The sequence below is a fragment of the Mus musculus genome, chromosome 11, assembly GCF_000001635.26.
Source record: "Mus musculus strain C57BL/6J chromosome 11, GRCm38.p6 C57BL/6J".
NCBI classification, from domain to species: Eukaryota; Metazoa; Chordata; class Mammalia; order Rodentia; family Muridae; genus Mus; species Mus musculus.
In genome coordinates this window covers 60,383,367-60,400,218 of record NC_000077.6, presented here as the reverse complement: position 1 = coordinate 60,400,218, position 16,852 = coordinate 60,383,367, and the positions used below count along the sequence as shown (strand labels likewise).

General features: G+C 47.5%; 1 protein-coding gene across 2 annotated transcripts in view; it reads right to left on the bottom strand.

Moving 5' to 3' along the window:
- Positions 1 to 5,876: 5,876 nt before the first annotated feature.
- Drc3 (dynein regulatory complex subunit 3) overlaps positions 5,877 to 16,852 on the bottom strand; it is a 41,462-nt gene continuing 30,486 nt past the window's right edge. Inside the window, exons 9-13 of one of the 2 annotated variants that reach the window (XM_006534382.4) lie at positions 15,874 to 16,005; positions 12,856 to 12,926; positions 11,283 to 11,406; positions 6,391 to 6,522; positions 5,877 to 6,094 (exon numbers count right to left, since the gene is read on the bottom strand). In XM_006534382.4, the coding sequence (XP_006534445.1) occupies positions 5,981 to 6,094; positions 6,391 to 6,522; positions 11,283 to 11,406; positions 12,856 to 12,926; positions 15,874 to 16,005 (573 nt within the window). In that variant the 3' untranslated portion in view covers positions 5,877 to 5,980. The remainder of the gene's footprint in view (positions 6,095 to 6,390; positions 6,523 to 11,282; positions 11,407 to 12,855; positions 12,927 to 15,873; positions 16,006 to 16,852) is intronic. The other variant, NM_029044.2, reaches the window with a different exon arrangement.

The window sequence follows — 16,852 nt, the reverse complement described above, 5'->3', positions numbered from 1 at the left end:
TCCTCGTATTGTAGAATTATGTCCTCTGGATATGCCATGCCCACTGGTTTCTTAAGATCAGAGCAGCTATATTACCTACATAGGATTGGGCCATTAATATCCCTCATGGATGATGAGAGGGTTTGTCTGGTTGCCCCCTCCTCAAGACATGAGTAGTTAACGATTGTTGGAGTAAGTGGCCAGCTCTACTGCAAGTAAGCTTAAGATTCTCATTGGTTCTCCAGGATAGACTGGGTGGAATTGCTTTTTTGGTTTGTCATTATCTGGAGAGAGTAGTAGACTCCTTGGAAAGTCACGTTACTTGGTGCCCCAAGTATATGTAGACATGACAGAACCAAACATGAGCCTAAGAGGGGCATCTGCAGCTGAGACTGAGCCACCTGAGGTGGAGATCAGTCCTATGTGGCAGACATCCCCTATTGGTTTACAGTAGTATATTGGTATATAGTGGTCGTCGTGTGGCCCCTGCCAAGGGTAATAAGACCTACAGCTAAAGCGGAGACAGCCAAAGGTAGAGGCTCCTTGTATGTGTGGAGGACAGGGGATTACAGATGGCTATTGTCTTGTACATAATAAAGAGTGGCATGCCTCTTCCATGGATGGGGTCTGAGAGTACAGGAGATAGCCCCAAATGACTGATGGACTCATTGCAATCGCTGAACATGGTACCTATGTGAATTATTCCTAAACAGGCTGTGATAAGAGTTATGTGTGTTTTACTGTGAGACACGCAACTGAGCCTGAGTTGACTGCCCCAAAAAGTACTAGTGCCTGTATAAGGAAGAAGTCACAGTGGGAAAGTATGTCAGCCTTAGGACAGGTAGAGAAGGGAATGAAGCAGAAGTGATAGACAGTACCTTCAGATCAAATCAACACAGAGGAAGGAAAACCATGATTTAACATGATGGCCCCAATGGTCTAGCACAGGAAACTATTGTAATCAGGGAATACTCTTGACGTTTTTTCTTTTCCAGTATTTCTAGAAGGGTGATTATTAGTAAAGCAACAGTGACAGCAGCGCGGGACCAGACTCTGGGACACTATGCAAGATTAAGGACTTTGGAACTTACATACATGTACCAAATGTTTAATTAGATTTAAACTGAAATAATGAACTAATGAAAGATGAAAGGCATCAATAGCAAAAGTAAAACTTAATGGAAATAGTTAATAGTGCAGAGATGTCAAAAACAGAACACCAAGAGCATTTCAGGAGCAATACTAGTCAGAAAAAGATACTTCTGGAAGTAAATATTAACAGTGATTACTAACAACATAACAAGGAATTTAAATTTTTCTCAAAAATGGTTAAGTTTTGTGCTTTATGGCTGCTGCTGCTCCTCCTCTTCCTCCTTCATCTTCCTCCTCCTATTTCCTCCTCTTCCTCCTCCTTCTCCTTTTAGATAGTGTCTTACTGTATAGCCCAGATATAGAGCTATGTAGCTGGAATGATGTAGCTGAGTCTGGCCGTAAACTTGGAGTTGTCCTGCCTCAACTTCCTGAGTGTTAGGATTACAGGTGTGCATCACGATACCTGTCTCTGAGCTACTTGAATTGGGGGGAAATTTTAATTTTGTTGTTTTATGTGTATGTCTATTTTGTATGTATGTATGTGCACCATGTACTGGCCAGAAGAGGTCATTGGATTCCCTGGAAATGGAATTAGAAATGGTTGCGAGCTGCCATATTAGTGTTGAGAATCGAACCATGGTCCTTTAAAGTAGCAAGTGCTTTTAACTACTGAGCCCTCTTGTCAGTTCTTCAAAAAGAAAAACTGGTTTGCTTTGGTTTGTGGTTTTTGTTTTGTTTTTCAAGACAGTGTTTCTCTGTGTAGCTCTGGCTGCCTTGGAACTCACTCTGTTGACCAGGCTGGCCTCTAACTCAGGGATCTGAATGCTGAGATCCTGGTGAGGGAATTTTTCTTTTTCTTAATTAAATCATTTGAAATGGTAAAATCCAGCTAATTCAGCTTTTTGAGGTAGGAAGGTCCACCTTTAACCTGGGCCACTCCTCCTGCGAGTAGCCTATATAAAGGATGGGACAGAAGGAGTCTTGTTCTCTGCCTGGTTGCTCTCATAGCAAGTTCATTCCTTCACTGGCATTACAGCCTACTTCTTCAGGATTCCAGCATATACTGAAGACCAGTTGGATCATCCAGCCTTGTGGACTGAACAACTACTGGATTCTTGGACCTTCTGATGGTAGAGAGCCATTGTGAGATAAGCTGGACTACAGCCTGTAAACCACTCTAATACCTGCTCATCCCCCTACTCAAGCATTCCTCTAGAGAGCCCTGACTGATACAGCAAGACTCCCGTAGAGGTGGAACTTTAAGTCAAAACTGCCAAGTCTGAGCTCATGAGGCTCTAGAAGACATTAAAGCTTGAGCAACAGCTCTCAGAAGACAGCTGGGCAGCACAGGCAAAGATTGAGCCTGTCTCCCCTATCCTATCCCCAAAGTAAGCTGCGTACATTTCTTTCTTACAAGAACATATATTGGGTATGGAGATGTTTGCCCTGCCCTTGAGTAGCCAGGTATGGCTAAGGAGAGGTAGACGCCACCAGGGTGCTGGCTAAAAGTGTGATAGACCTGGGAAGCCAGATGGAGAGGCTGGTATAACAGATGAGCATGGCCCTGCTCCCCTTGGTCCTTTGAGTTCACTGTTTTGGAGAGAGGTGTGTTGGGCCCAGGATGAGGAGACATGAAGGCTTATGGATGGCAGAGAGCTAAATACCACAGTGCCTCCCACAGCACCACTGTGGGACCCTTTCATGCTGTTTTGGACCAGCTAAGTTTTTAGTATCCTTAGCTGCTGACTCCCTCGTCCAGTTGGCACTGGTTCGGAACAGATGGTGGTGGGCCTTCAGAGAACCTGCCCACTCTATAAAAAGGATCTACCACATAATGTTAATTTCTGAGATGTTTACAGATTTAGAAATGTATCTGAAGGACATGCAAATGTACTTAAGAGGCACACACATGGGAAATCAGCCCATGCAGGGGTCAGGGGACATCTGTGAACAGTGTGGAGAATTTTGTACTTAGGTAAGGCACAAGTGCCACCAAGTGTAGTGGCTGAGAACTTCCTACAACAGCCTGTGTCTATATAGAAAAAAACAAAACAGGAGCAACACCAGACATGATGCTGCACGCCCTTTAATCCCAGCACTTGGGAGGCAGAGGCAACATCTCTGAGTTTGAAGCCAGCCTGGTCTACAGAGTTAGTTCCAGGTCAGCCAGGGCTAATACATAGTGAGACCCTGTCTCAAACAAACAAAACCCCCAAATACAAGAGTGTCAACTCAGAAGGCACCTTTGTGAGTAAGAGAAGGCACAGCCAGAAGACATAAGGTTGTTGAATAAGAATTCCAGGGCCGGGGTGGGCTACCTCCCCGAGTTGTTTGTGGGGGAGGTTTCTTAGGCACACACACAGTATACACAGTTCCCACTGCTGTTGGCGGCATGCCAGAACTGGAAGCTCCTTCCCGACTGGCTCATGCTGGCTGGAGCACTGAGCAGGCTGCAAGGGGAGAATTCTCATCAAGGGTCCTGCTCAGCTGTGGGCCTCATGTCTTAGGCTGTCAGCATGACATCCATGCAAGATCCCCACAGGTGCAATAGTGGCAGGATACACGGGTACAAAAAACTACGTTCCATTTGGATTGAAGACCCACTCCACAGTGGGGACTGTCTTAGTCAGGGTTTCTATTCCTGCACAAACATCATGACCAAGACGCAAGTTGGGGAGGAAAGGGTTTATTCGGCTTACACTTCCACATTGCTGTTCATCACCAAGGAAGTCAGGACTGGAACTCAAGCAGGTCAGAAAGCAGGAGCTGATGCAGAGGCCATGGAGGGATGTTCTTTACTGGCTTGCTTCACCTGGCTTGCTCACCCTGCTCTCTTATAGAACCAAGACTACCAGCCCAGAGATGATCCCACCCACAAGGGGCCTTTCCCCCTTGATCACTAATTGAGAAAATGCCTTACAGTTGGATCTCATGGAGGCATTTCCTCAACTGAAGCTCCTTTCTCTGTGAACTCCAGCTGTGTCAAGTTGACACAAAACTAGCCAGTACAGGGACCCATGCCAGGACAAAATCTGTGTTAAAGGAGGGCATAGGTTTTAGTGGAGAAGCTATTGTTTTCTTGTTAAATGTATATTATTTGACTAACAAAATATGTACACTCCCTCTGGGTCTTTCATTCTTGCTCTTTCTCTCTACCCTACCTGTGTCTCCAGTCCTTTTTTATTTTTATTTATTTATTTAGACGGTATTTCTAACCCAGGCTTGTCTTAAATTCACTATATGACTGAAGATTAATGATATGACCTTGAACTTCTGATCTTCCTGGGATTACAGGTATGTGCCTGCCTTAGGGTTTTACCGTTGTGAGCAGACACCATGACCAAGACCAGTCTTATAAAGACAACATTTAGCTGGGGCTGGCTTACAGGTTCAGAGGTTCAGTCCACTGTCATCAAGGAAGGAGCATGGCAGCGTTCAGGCAAGCATTATGCAGGAAGAGTCAAGAGTTCTACACCTTATTCCGAAGACAAACAGAAGAAGACTGGCTTCCAGGCAGCTAGGAAGAAGGTCTGAAAGCCCATGCCCACAGTTACACACCTACTCCAAGGCCATACCACCAAGTGGTACCACTCCTTGAGCCAAACATATTCAGATCACTACAGTGCCCCAGTCTGGTTTTCAAATTGGTTTCTAATATTTGTGCTTATGCCCAGAGGTTTTTGCTGTGATTGGCGTTAGTCAGCAATGCTTCTTTTTGTATTAAAGTGGTGGCTACTGTAGAGACACACCTGCCTAAACTACTGAGAACAAGTAAATATTGAGGCGTAGCAGCCAGTGCTCAGTCCTAAATGGATGAAAATAACTATGCATCTCTAGCAGTCAGCCTCACCAAAGTGCAGGGAGCACTGTAGAAGAGGCAGACGACAGAGCAGAGAATGTGGAACTCTTGTCCTCTAGGCATGGCATAGCCATTGCCATCTGGGAATCAGCAGCTATGATCATCTGCAAGAGTCCCTCACACGTCTGGCCCAACAACAATTCCCTCATGGGAAGAGACAAGAGCCATTAAGGCTGCTGTCCTCCCCAGGGGTGTACATAAGTAGTTACCAGTTGCTAGAGGGAAGGCAAGATTCTGCCAGCAGATTGCTCACATTCTGTAAGTAGTCCTAATTAAGCCCATTGGCCATCATGCTAGACTTGGATGGAAGTATTTCTCTGGTCTGTTGTCCTACCCGAGGAAGGTAGAAATAGACTCCCCAGGAGAAGTCACCCAGTATCCCTAAAAGCCTGTGTGTCAAAGGCCAATGCCCCTGGGTCTTGCTATTGGGTGGCAGAGCCTCATGGAAGATCTTTGGGTCATTGTGGATGTGCTATCAAAGGAGATTCTGAGACACACACACACACACACCCCAATCCTTCCTCTTCATCTCACTTCTTGGCTGTGAAGTGGATCATTTTGCTCTGTGTGCGCCTGCCATGATGGTACCAACTGATCATGGACTGGACCCTATGCAACTAAGATCAAGAATAAACTCTATAAGGTGATTGCGAATGGAGTCTGTTACCGTGATGGGAAGACATGCACATGTGTGTTTCCACTCATCTTCCACATGGGCGCATGGGAGCTTCAGCTTCTTGCTTCCCTGGTCCTCAGCATCCAGAGTTGGGAAAGATAATGCCTGCAGCTCATGACGGCCACAGCCAGCAGAAGAGCACTAGCACGAGGTTAGTGTTCTGCCATAACCACGCCTCTAGCCGACTGCCAGCCACCCAGACGTGTGCATGTGGATGGTTTAGGACCTGCTCATACGTGATCTCCCTCTAAGAGAATACTGACACCAGACCTTTTCTCTATATAATTTTCTCTATATTGAGAATTATTACCAACAGTGTTGAGAGAGGGGTGAACGAAAAAAATCCCATAACTCTCAGGGGCAATGGCTGACACCTAATCTATAATGTCTCCACATTCCAGGTTGTCCAGTTCACTCTGCATGTGGTCGACGAATTGATTGATCTCCTTCACTCGCTTACGGTTCCTCATGATCTCATCTTTGTGAATCTGGGGAACGAAAGGAAAACCAGAGCGCAGTGCCTATGATAGCTGACATCATTTACTGAGGCCCAAGAGACAGAGGGAATATGTTTACCTCACAGCCCCACCCCTGACATGCACTGCTGGTCTCTCTCTGAGGCAGGGGTTACAGATACAATGAGGAATGACTGGACCATACCACCTGCATTGCAGAATTCTACAACCCTTACCTCTGTTTCTTTTCTCTACTTCGTTTCTCATGAAAAATAGCACTGGAGAAAACTCAAGCCGACCAGCCAGGTGGCTTGGCATTCGTCACTCACCTTGTCTACTAGATGTGCACACCAAGAGTTGATTCCAGTCACCAGCTCATCTTCTCGGTTGTCAATCTTCAGGAGGTGGATGTCATGTGATGCCCCAACGGCATTAACAATTGTGTCTTTGTCAACAAAAAGCTGGAAAAGTGAGACGGTCCAAATGAGATCGTGTGTGTTATTATGTCCCTAGCACAAAGAAGCCCCTGGGAGTTCCCAGACTGTGGGACACACTTAGCAGAGAGCCCATACTCTATCAGTCACTTTGTGCCAGCTCATTAGATGACAGCCTGCTCCCCAACCTGAGCTGTGGCAGGTGCCGTGCTGCAGTCCCCATTAAAAGCGTGTTTTTCTCCAGGGAGATGGCAGGTGGCTAGCCAAGGCAGCCTTACTAGGGATATCAGTTGTCACAAGCCTCTTTCTAGGTAGTCCTAAACCTCTGCCCAGTCCCGTCTGGCTGAGGGTCTCCATCCGGCTGCTCTAACCCTGGGCCCTGTAAGCTGATAGGTGTCCATCTCCTATATGTCTCTGCTACTTCTCCCATAAACAGAATCAAGCTTTGGTTCCACTGGGGTCTGGTTTCCCTCGGCTTGTTCCTGGCACTGTTTGGTCCTTATAGAGAGCTAGTACAACTCTTCACCTTATAGTGAGCCTGGCAGGCTCTAGATGCAGACTCTGGCTGGAATGGGGGAAATGCAGCCCAGTCATTGTCAGGGGCAAGGGAAGCTTGCTTGAGGGTCTGAGGAAGCAGTGCTCCATTCTGAGCCCAAGTTACTTGGAAACAAAAAATGACAAAGGACTTGCGTGTCCTCTGTTGAGAAACTGCAGGTAGAGCGTACATGGGGAGCACCACTTCTCTGAGGTGCACAGGGGTTCAGGTTTTGCAGGGTTTGACTTTTGAATATCTGCATTGTCTTTTTATAACACAAACACAAAACAGAAAAATCTGAAATCCCAATGCACTAAAATCTGTTTGGATTTTTGGGTCAGAGAGAGATACACAACAGTACTTTCTTTGTTTTGCTTCATTTTTCATAGCATCAGTTAGCCTAATACCCTCTAAAAATATGTTCTGTCTGATTCTGAAATGTTAGTGTTCCTACACAAGGAAAGATTTTTTTGATCAAATACATCCAGGCTCCCAAAGTATGATTCGTGGGGCAACAGGGTGTCCTGAATGCTGTACAAAGTTCTGTGGGCAACAGATTTTCTCTCTCTTGCCTTCTCTCTCTTCAACTTACTGGCCACAGACTCTGTATGTTAGTTTGCCACAGAATGTCATGTGAGAAAAGCCAGGCTATGTGGGCAATGGATTAGCACAGTCACCATAGAAATGACAGGAAGCCATTCAGGTCCTTCCAACTCTAGGCAGCAGGCTCAGGCTCTGGGAAGGATCAGAAGATGAAAACCTGACCTACTGGGTGCTCAGGAGAAAGTGTCCCGAGGCCTAGTAACAGGTGTCTTTTATTTTTGAACCTTTATCTTTAAAGTATATTTAAACAAGACACAAAGATAATATGAGTTTTCCCATAAACTCTGCCTCCTTATTACATGTTATATAGTAAATAACATTATACACAAATTAAGAGTCTGCATAACTGAACACTAGTTCATAATATGGTGCACAGGCATGAAGCTATGCAATATTTAAGCTTCAAATAGCTCAGGAAAGAACAAACTTTCTCATTAAGACTAGCACTTTAAAAGGGTCTGACCTTAAGTCTCAGCTAGAGTGTTTCACTGAAACCTTTCTTTGTTCAAGGAAGGATGCCAGTTGCCAGCATGAGAACACATCCACTTAGGCTAATGAATACAACACTGTTACTAAATGGCCACAGTCAAGGTCAGGTCATTTAAAAAAGCAGATTCACTCTTCAGTTTGGACACATTGTATCAACCAGGGCTGGTACCTCAATGAAGTAAACGTTTCCTGCAACTTTGAAAGGTTTTCTTTATTCTCTTTTGGTTTTTCAAGGCAGGGTTTCTCTGTGTAGCCCTGGCTGACCTGGAACTCACTCTGTAGACCAGGCTGGCCTTGAACTCAGAAATCCGCCTGCCTCTGCCTCCCAAGTGCTGGGATTAAAGGCATGTGCCACCACTGCCCAGCTGAAAGGTTTTCTTGAAAACAGCTACAGGACACACTTTCTAAAGATGTCAGGATTATTCCAGGTCATAGGTTATGCCTGAGATGCTATCCCGGCAGCGAGAAGCGCAGACACTGCACATGTATACACGTCCACACATGCTCCCACTCACCACCAAAGACTTGAGTGCCAGCCAGCACTAAGTATAACAGCACTTATGTCCCAACCAGTGCCCCAGGTTGCAATGGAAATTACAGAGCAAGGAAGAGCTAACGCCCACTTTCAGGTTCTGAAATGTCTCTTGGAAACTTCATACTCAGCTTGGAGGTTAGTTCACTGGATGCTCCAAGCAGCAAGCCCCATCTTCAGTTGCTGACTGTCCTGCCACAGTCCCAGAAGAGACGAGTCTTGAAATGTCTTGGCTTTCCTGTCCTGGGCTGACAGGAAAGTCTCTGTCTCCTGAGTGCTATAAGGCTGGTTCCCCATTATGTTTTGAAGGCAATAATCTATTCCAGCCTTGCTAGTGAGTCTAAGACTCTCTCAGCAGAGAGGCCCAGTGCCATGGGCACCCACAAAGTGCTTGCCTGCTGTGAATAGGAAAGGCTGCGGTGCTCACTACAATCACAAGCCCAGAACTGTTTATCAGATGAGACACACAATTCAGACTCTTGTCTGGTTGTGCCATTCCTAACTCAAATCTATGAGCCTGCCTTGTCCAGTGTTCTCATCCATCACCTCACGCGATAACGGTGCTTCCTTTGGTGAGGAAATGAGGTCGTATGTGGCCAACAGGCTGGAGAGTGGTAATCCTCTAACGAAGAAACTTTGTTGCCCGATACTATAGTACCAGACAGGGCCACTTGGGTGAGAGGGAAAACTGGCCTGCCTCTCTGCTGACATCTCTGGAGCCCATATTTTACTATGTGCTATCGTCCCTAGGGAGCGAGCATGTTTCAGTGATGTTTTTCACCTGGTCGTAGACCTAGGGACTCTACCATCCCATGAGGACTGTCAGAGACTTCAGAACCTCTCAGGGGAGACTTGCTTCTTGATTAGGGCAGGGTAGTTTCCTGCATCCTCAGCAGTGAGCTGGATAAGTAGCTTAGGGAGAGCAGGCTGGTGTGACTGTAGCCCTGCATCTTGCTGCTGTGTTGGGTGTTGGTCCTAGTCTCAGAACAGAGGCTATGGAGTCAAAGCTGCTGACCTTCTATCTGCATAGCTCAGCCCAGCTCCTGGCAAAGGAAATATTTAGTGAATACATGTTTTCATCCTCCTAGTTCCAAGATCATCCCTGGCTGCTGTGCTGGAGGCTCCTGCTGGCACAGATGAGAAGACTACCTCTGCCCTCCATCACAAGTCTATGTGCAGTCTAAATAGCTGTAGAAACAAATCATCATGAAGCAGACTTTAGAACTGTGATGAGCTTCTAACCCGACTGATGGGTTCTGACCGAGGGACAGTAGTTTAAGAGGTACCAAGGGAGGGCCTCTCCAGAGAGCTAACACTTGAGCAGAGGTCTAAATGGCAAGAGTGAGAAAAGCACATAGAGACTGAGGAATGAGCATGTCTGCCAGACAGACTGTGTACTGGCTAGTTTTATGTCAGCTCGACACAAGCTAGAGTCTTCAGAGAGGAGAGAGCGTCATCTGAGAAAAATGTCTCCATGAGATCCAGCTGTAGGGCATTTTCTCAATTAGTGATCAATGGGGGAAGGCCCAGCCCTTTGGGAGTGGTGCCATCCCTGGGCTGGTGTCCTGTGTTCTATAAGACAGTAGGCTGAGCAAACTATGAGTAGCAAGCCAGGAAGCAGCATTCCTCCATGGCCTCTGCATCAGCTTTTGCCTCCAGGTTCCTGTCCTGTATGACTTCTTCCTGACTTCCCTCAGGGATGGAGCTGTCACCTGAACGTGTAAGCCAGATAAACACTTTCCTCCCCAAGTTGCCTTGGTCATGGTGTTTCATCCCAGCGATAGAAACCGCAAGACAGAATGTCTGTTGAAAGGAGCAAGCCTGATGGGTGAGCATCAGAACCTGGGGTGGGACTGCCAAGGGAGGCAGGTGTAGTCCAGAGTGTCTGAGACCTGTGGGAAGGAACTCTACAATCATGGCAGGCAGGGAGGGGTGAGGATTGTGTAGTGTGGGTTTCTAGTGGACCTACCTGTCTGCATATGGAAAATGGTCTGTAAGAAGGCAGCAAGGAGCCAGCAGGCAGGCAAAGGGCAAGGGGACCATGGCCTGGTGGTAGCACAGTGATGTGGAGCAGCTGAGAAACTAAGTAGGGTAACCAACAAAAGCAGGCCCCTGAGGGCAAGTATGTGGACCTGTGGCCATTCTTGCCCACCTGAAGTCCTTTCCTAAGGCATCCACATGCTGCTGCCAGAGCTCAGGGTAGACTCATAGATGCCTCCTTAGGTGTAGACATGGGTCCCTGGTATTTATGACTATCTGTCCTGGTGGAAACTGGTGCACCCTGGTGCCGAACCTGACATGAGGCTTGTGGGCAGACCAGTGTTGCAGCTCTCCACCATTAAGCTTCCCGAGGGAAAATGTTGGCCGGTACCTCTGTTTGTAACTGTACCGGAAGACTCCATAGAAAGGAGCTTGGGATAACCACCTGGCCATCCTGACGCCAACTGTGCTCACCTTGCTCGGCAGTCAGCAGTCCTGCAAAGCAGGCTTCTGTCTCGTCGAGAAGGAAGGAAGCCTCCAGGAGCTTGGCGAGCTTAGACGAGCCATGGGTAGGGCTGGATTTCACTTATCTCTTTGCTGTGCCCCCGAGATGTCCCCCATGCCCGAAGCCCCTCTATCCTTACTCACCGCCCGCACGTCATCGGGTAAGTCCTCGTCCATCTCGCCCTTGAGGATCTTCTCCAGGGTGTTGATGGCGATCTCCAGGAGCTTCTCATGGTGATGGTTCTCCAGGTCCCGGCACTGAGCAATCCTGCAGTTGTGAGTTAAAGCCAGGGGGCCGAGCAAGCCAGGTGGTCCTTCGAATAAGGTGGCCTCTGACAAACAAGGCCACGTCAGCCCTACTGGAGACACCAGTCTCTAAGTCTTAGAGTCTCAGGGTTCAAGACCTGTCCTGAGGTGCTAAGAGGTATCATAGCCATCAAACTGTCACTCAAATGCATCGTCAGGTCCCCATGTCATTCCTGTCCTCATATTGGGTCATTCCTGTCCCCCAGGGCCAGCTCACCTCAGGTCCTCAGTCTGCTTCCCAACACTGCCGAAGACCTCACTGGTCCCCCATAATCTCTTCCTCCTTCTCCTCCAGCAGCTGAAATAAACTTGAAGGTCTGAGTAGCCAGTTCTAAGCTTAGAGCTCCTGAGAGCTTCCAGTCTCTGACATGGCCTGATGGTCTCATCTGGAAACTTGTTCCCTTAGTCCCATTCTTGGGGCCTTTGCACATACTACTTCTGCTATGGACTGTCTCTTCTTTCACCTGGCTCCTGTGGCTACCTGCAGGTCTTTTTTTTTTTTTTTTCTTTCAGTGTTTAGGAAGGCCACTGATGCCGTACATAGCACACCACTTGCTACCTCAATGACCGTGTGCTGGACTCTGAGCTCCAGGATGCCAGAACCTGAGTTCCTCCTGGGTGGAGCTTAGCACTTTGCCCCCAATAAAGCACTGTTCATGTTTCAAATGTTGGTTTCTAACCTTAACTATTATAGCCTTGCTCTTTTTAACCTGTCCTGTCATTAGTGTGGGCATGGCCTCATCCCAGGGTGTTTTCCTGTAACAAAAGGTCAGGCAGCAATTCTGAGGTGGCAGGGCACCCATGAACATCACCTACTTAGGGAATACATGCACAGCTACTGGACAGCAGTCCCTCTGGGCATCTAAACTGGCATTCTAGCAAGGCTGCCAATGTTGAGTGTTGAAAACACTTCAGTTGGTATGGAGTATTCTCTATGGTCACCAAGTCTACATCCTGTCATAGGGAGGCCTCTTTCCTTGGTAGAAAGTGGTAGGTTTTACATTCCTCTACCTTCAGCAAGGAGATGCCTATGAACTAGGGCCCCGTGGAAAGTGGAAACATTTTTTTGGGATGAGGGTGTAGGTTTTTCTGCAAATCAATGGGCGAAGAGTATTTTGGGTAAGAACTGAATGAAATATATCTAAAGTGCTCAGTTTACTTGTAGTAGGAGCAAAAAGGGGCGTGGCCCTGCAGCTACCACTTATTTGCCCAAGACTAGCCCTTTCTTTCAGTCCTGGGGATTGAACCCAGGGCTTCACTTATGCTAAGCAAGTTCTCCACTTAGCTATCCCTTGCTTTTTTGTTAAAAGCCTAGGCACCTCTGCGTTAGCTGCTCTAGAGGCCGAGACAAACTCAGGAGCCTATGGTGCCTTCCCATGGGGTAAGGTAGGGGTTGTCACAGAAAGGATATAGACTTTGGACATTTTCAATAAATAGTCCCACCAAGTCAGTGATATTTCTTTCAAATATGTTTATGGTCTCCTGGAAAAGATATAAAAGAGAGTCAATGTGTGTATCAACATCCTTTGCACCACCTCAAATCACAGACTCTTTTTTTTTTTTTTTTTTTTTTTTTTTTTTTTTTTTGGTTTTTCAAGACAGGGTTTCTCTGTGTAGCCCTGGCTGTCCTGGAACTCACTCTGTAGACCAGGCTGGCCTCGAACTCAGATATCCGCCTGCCTCTGCCTCCCGAGTGCTGGGATTAAAGGCGTGCGCCACCACGCCCGGCAAATCACAGACTCCTTGCCTTTGTAGGGCAGATGGCTAAGGACTGACCCTTGCCCCTGCCCCTCACCCGCTCCCAGAGTTCTGTCGCTTTCCAGTCTCAGTTCACCACCCCCTTGAATGTTCATGTTGTCACTATTGCTTTTTTTTTTTTTTTAGATTTACTTATTGTATGCATTTGAATATTTTGCCTGCATGTATGTGTATGTGCCATGTGTCTGCCTGGTGCCTACAGAAGTCAGAAAGAGGCACTGTATCCTCTAGAACTGGAGCTACCAACTTTGAGAGCTGCCATGAGGGTTCTAGGAACCAAAGTCAGGCCCTCTGCAAGAGCAACAAGTGCTTTTAACCAATAAGCATCTCTATGGCTACTGCCACTGGGTTTTAGGTGGGTTTTTTGTTTGTTTTTGTTTTTTTTTTTGTTTTGTGTGTGTGTGTGTGTGGTTTTGTTTGTTTTTGTTTTGTTTTGTTTTGTTTTCGAGACAGAGTTTCTCTGTGTAGCCCTGGCTGTCCTGGAACTCACTCTGTAGACCAGGCTGGCCTCGAACTCAGAAATCCGCCTGCCTCTGCCTCCCAAGTGCTGTGATTAAAATCGTGAGCTACCACTGCCCGGCTGTTTTTTTTGTTTTGTTTTGTTTTATTTTTTTAATTTACACTTCTCTCTCTCTCTCTCTCTCTCTCTCTCTGTGTGTGTGTGTGTGTGTGTGTGTGTGTGTGTGTGTGCGTGTGTAGGTCAGAGGACAGTTTGCTGGAGTCTGTCCTTTCCTTAACCACACGGGTCCCTGGAATCAAACTGAGGTCATCAGGCTTGGTGATAAGAACCTTTCTCCACTGAGCAGGACCATCTTGCCAGCCCTGTCCTGGGCCTCTTGCCCATGTAGCTGCCTCCACCAGGACCAAATATCCTGGCCGCACCCCCTCCCCCCTGAATGAAGCCTTTCCTTCTAGGCCTCTCAGCAGCATCTGCCCATCCTCTCCACAAGGGCCATGGAGAGCAATTTCGAGAGCCAGCTCTATTCCAGAGAGCTCATTTAATCTCTCTCGGCCTCTACTTCCTCACATATGAGACAGTTTTTCTATGTAGTACCATGGTGGCTAGTGGGGTAAATGAGCTATATCATGCATAATGATTTACCACATATCTGGCAGATCCAGGAGCTTGGGTAAGTGCTGACAGTCACCCTAGACTTCCAACAACTAACTGCTGTCCCTAGTGCTTAGCAGAGCACTTGGGGCCAAAACAAATCTCAATATTGTTGAGAGAGTAATAAGAACGTGATTAGGAACCCTCCTCTGGAAGACGCTTTCCTGACCCTTCATAGCCTCAGCACTGATGCAGGGCATCACAGGAGCCCAAAACCTGTCTGTATGCAGTACAAATGAGCCCATTCTCGTGTGTGTGTGTGTGTGTGTGTGTGTGTGTGTGTGTGTGTGTGCACGCGCGCGCGCGCTCATGCACAGCATTTTGATGAATACAAGTAAGGTTGTTGGAAGCACGGACTAGAATCTTCCAGCTTCAGGTGACCAGGTGACTGGCAACATGGCCAGGATGAGAGCAAGAACCTGAGAAGTGTTTGGCCACTGAAAATAATCTCCCTGCTTGAAAGGACTGGAAGCCCCCAGCAACCCTCCCCTGCATGCACTGCTTCTGCAGTACTTGAGCAGAGCAGTTCCCAGTGGGAAACGAGCGGCTGCTGTGCTGTGCGACAGCAGATCCATTCTGCGTAGGAAGTGCCATTTGATGTGTGAGGAATTGATTAGGCACCGGCTCTTGGCCCGGCTGTGGCAGCATCTGAGGAGGTCCAATTCATCATGCAGCGTCCAGCCCCCAGCCTGGCTGCGTGCACACACACAAGTCACCCTGGCACACAGATGCTCTTGAGATGCCTGGGCTTTTTCATTCTCCCAAGTTGGGGCCAAGCGGCAGCCTCCCGACATCGCCCACCCCGAGACAGCAGGCACAGGCTGCGGCACTGATGAGCCTTTGTTTGTCTCCCGAGTGCAGGTCCACCTGTCTTATAAGCTCCTGAACTTCCCCTTGGGTCTAATAAGAAATCTGTACTCTGCTGAGCCTGTTTTAGGATGGAGGAGGGGAGATTTTCAGAGGACTGAGTTCACCTCTCATTCTCCATAAGAATCCTTTCCGAGGCAGCAAAGAGAGCAGTGTGTTCCTTTTCCTCCTGTCTCCTCTCCCTCCTCGCCCCACCCCCTCTCTTTTGCATTGCTGAGGATGGAATCCAGGGCCTTGTCTGTGCAAAGCAAGCACTGAGCTATACCCAGCCCCTGACTTTAAGGTATTTTAATAATTTTGGTAAAAGGTGATTTTGTGGTGTGTGTGTGTGTGTGTGCACATGTGTGTGTGCATGTGTGCACGTGCATGCACTCACATATGAGTATGTATACATGCTCATGCTCATTATATGGTGGGGTGTACACATTATATGTGCCTGTGGCCCTGGATGAAGGCAAAGGACAACCTCAGGCACCGTTCGCCTTTTTCTCTCGCTGGCCTGGAACTCTTCATGTTTACTAAGCCATTTGGCCAGTGAGTGCTAGTGACCCACCAGTCTCCATCTGTCCAGTCCTCTCCTGTGTGTCCACTGGGTCACACTGGACACAGGGGAGAGGAGCCTGTGGAGGGCGTGCTTGCAGGGTTCTGCAGCTGCATGCGGGGGCCCCTGGATATATGCTAGTCTGACTCTACCTCCAGCTGTTCCACCAGCTGCATCTCCAGGATCATGAGTGTGTTGAACAGCTCACCGATGCTCTCAGTGCACTCCGTCAGCTTCTTCTCGATGTTGGACAGATCAGTCTCTTCCCGGATGGCATTTAAGTTCTACAAATAGAAATCCGCACTTGGGGGGACTCAGTAGTTAACAGTGTAGTAGGAAGTGATGATTTGGTTTTATGGGTAAAAACTTAGAGTCTAGAGGTGAAGGGCCAAGTTCAAGTGTCAGCCTGCCATGTGCTAGCTCTGACAGCTCTGGGGACGCTGCCTGCTGCTCTGGCACACTGTATACAAAGGCACCTGGAAGTGGCAAGCATGAAAAGAGCACTCAGACCTACCCTTACCTCCCTGGAAGAAGAAGATGAAACTCCTGTGGGCCAGCCTCTTTCACAGTGCCAGGAGGAGGGAAGATATTCTTATCGGGAGAGATGGGAGCCAAGGTTGGGGGCAGTCTGTGCAAATCAAGCTTTAAAAACTGATTCATAGGGCTGAATAGATAGCTCAGCAGGTAAAAACACTTGCTACTTTTCCAGAGAACCTAGGGTCAATTCCCAGCACCCATATGGTAGCTCAAAACTGTAAATCCTGTTCCTGAGGCTCTGATGCCCTCTTCTGGCCTCTCTGGGTACCAGGCATGTAAGCAGGGCACGGACACACAGGCAGACAAAACACCCGTACACATAAAATAGAAATAAATAAATAAATAAATAAATAAATAAATAAATAAAGACTCATAGCAGGCATGATGGCACATGCGTGTAACCCCGGCACTTGTGCGACAGAGAGAGCAAATGAAAGAGGATCAGGAGTTTGAGGCCAGCCTAAGATTTGTAGTTTGGGGCTGGAATGAGCCCACAAACCAAAACTCAGAAACTACACAAATGAAAAAGAAAAAAAGAAAACCTTAGACAGCAACAAAGTAAATTAAACTTTACCAGCAAATCACATCTCCACT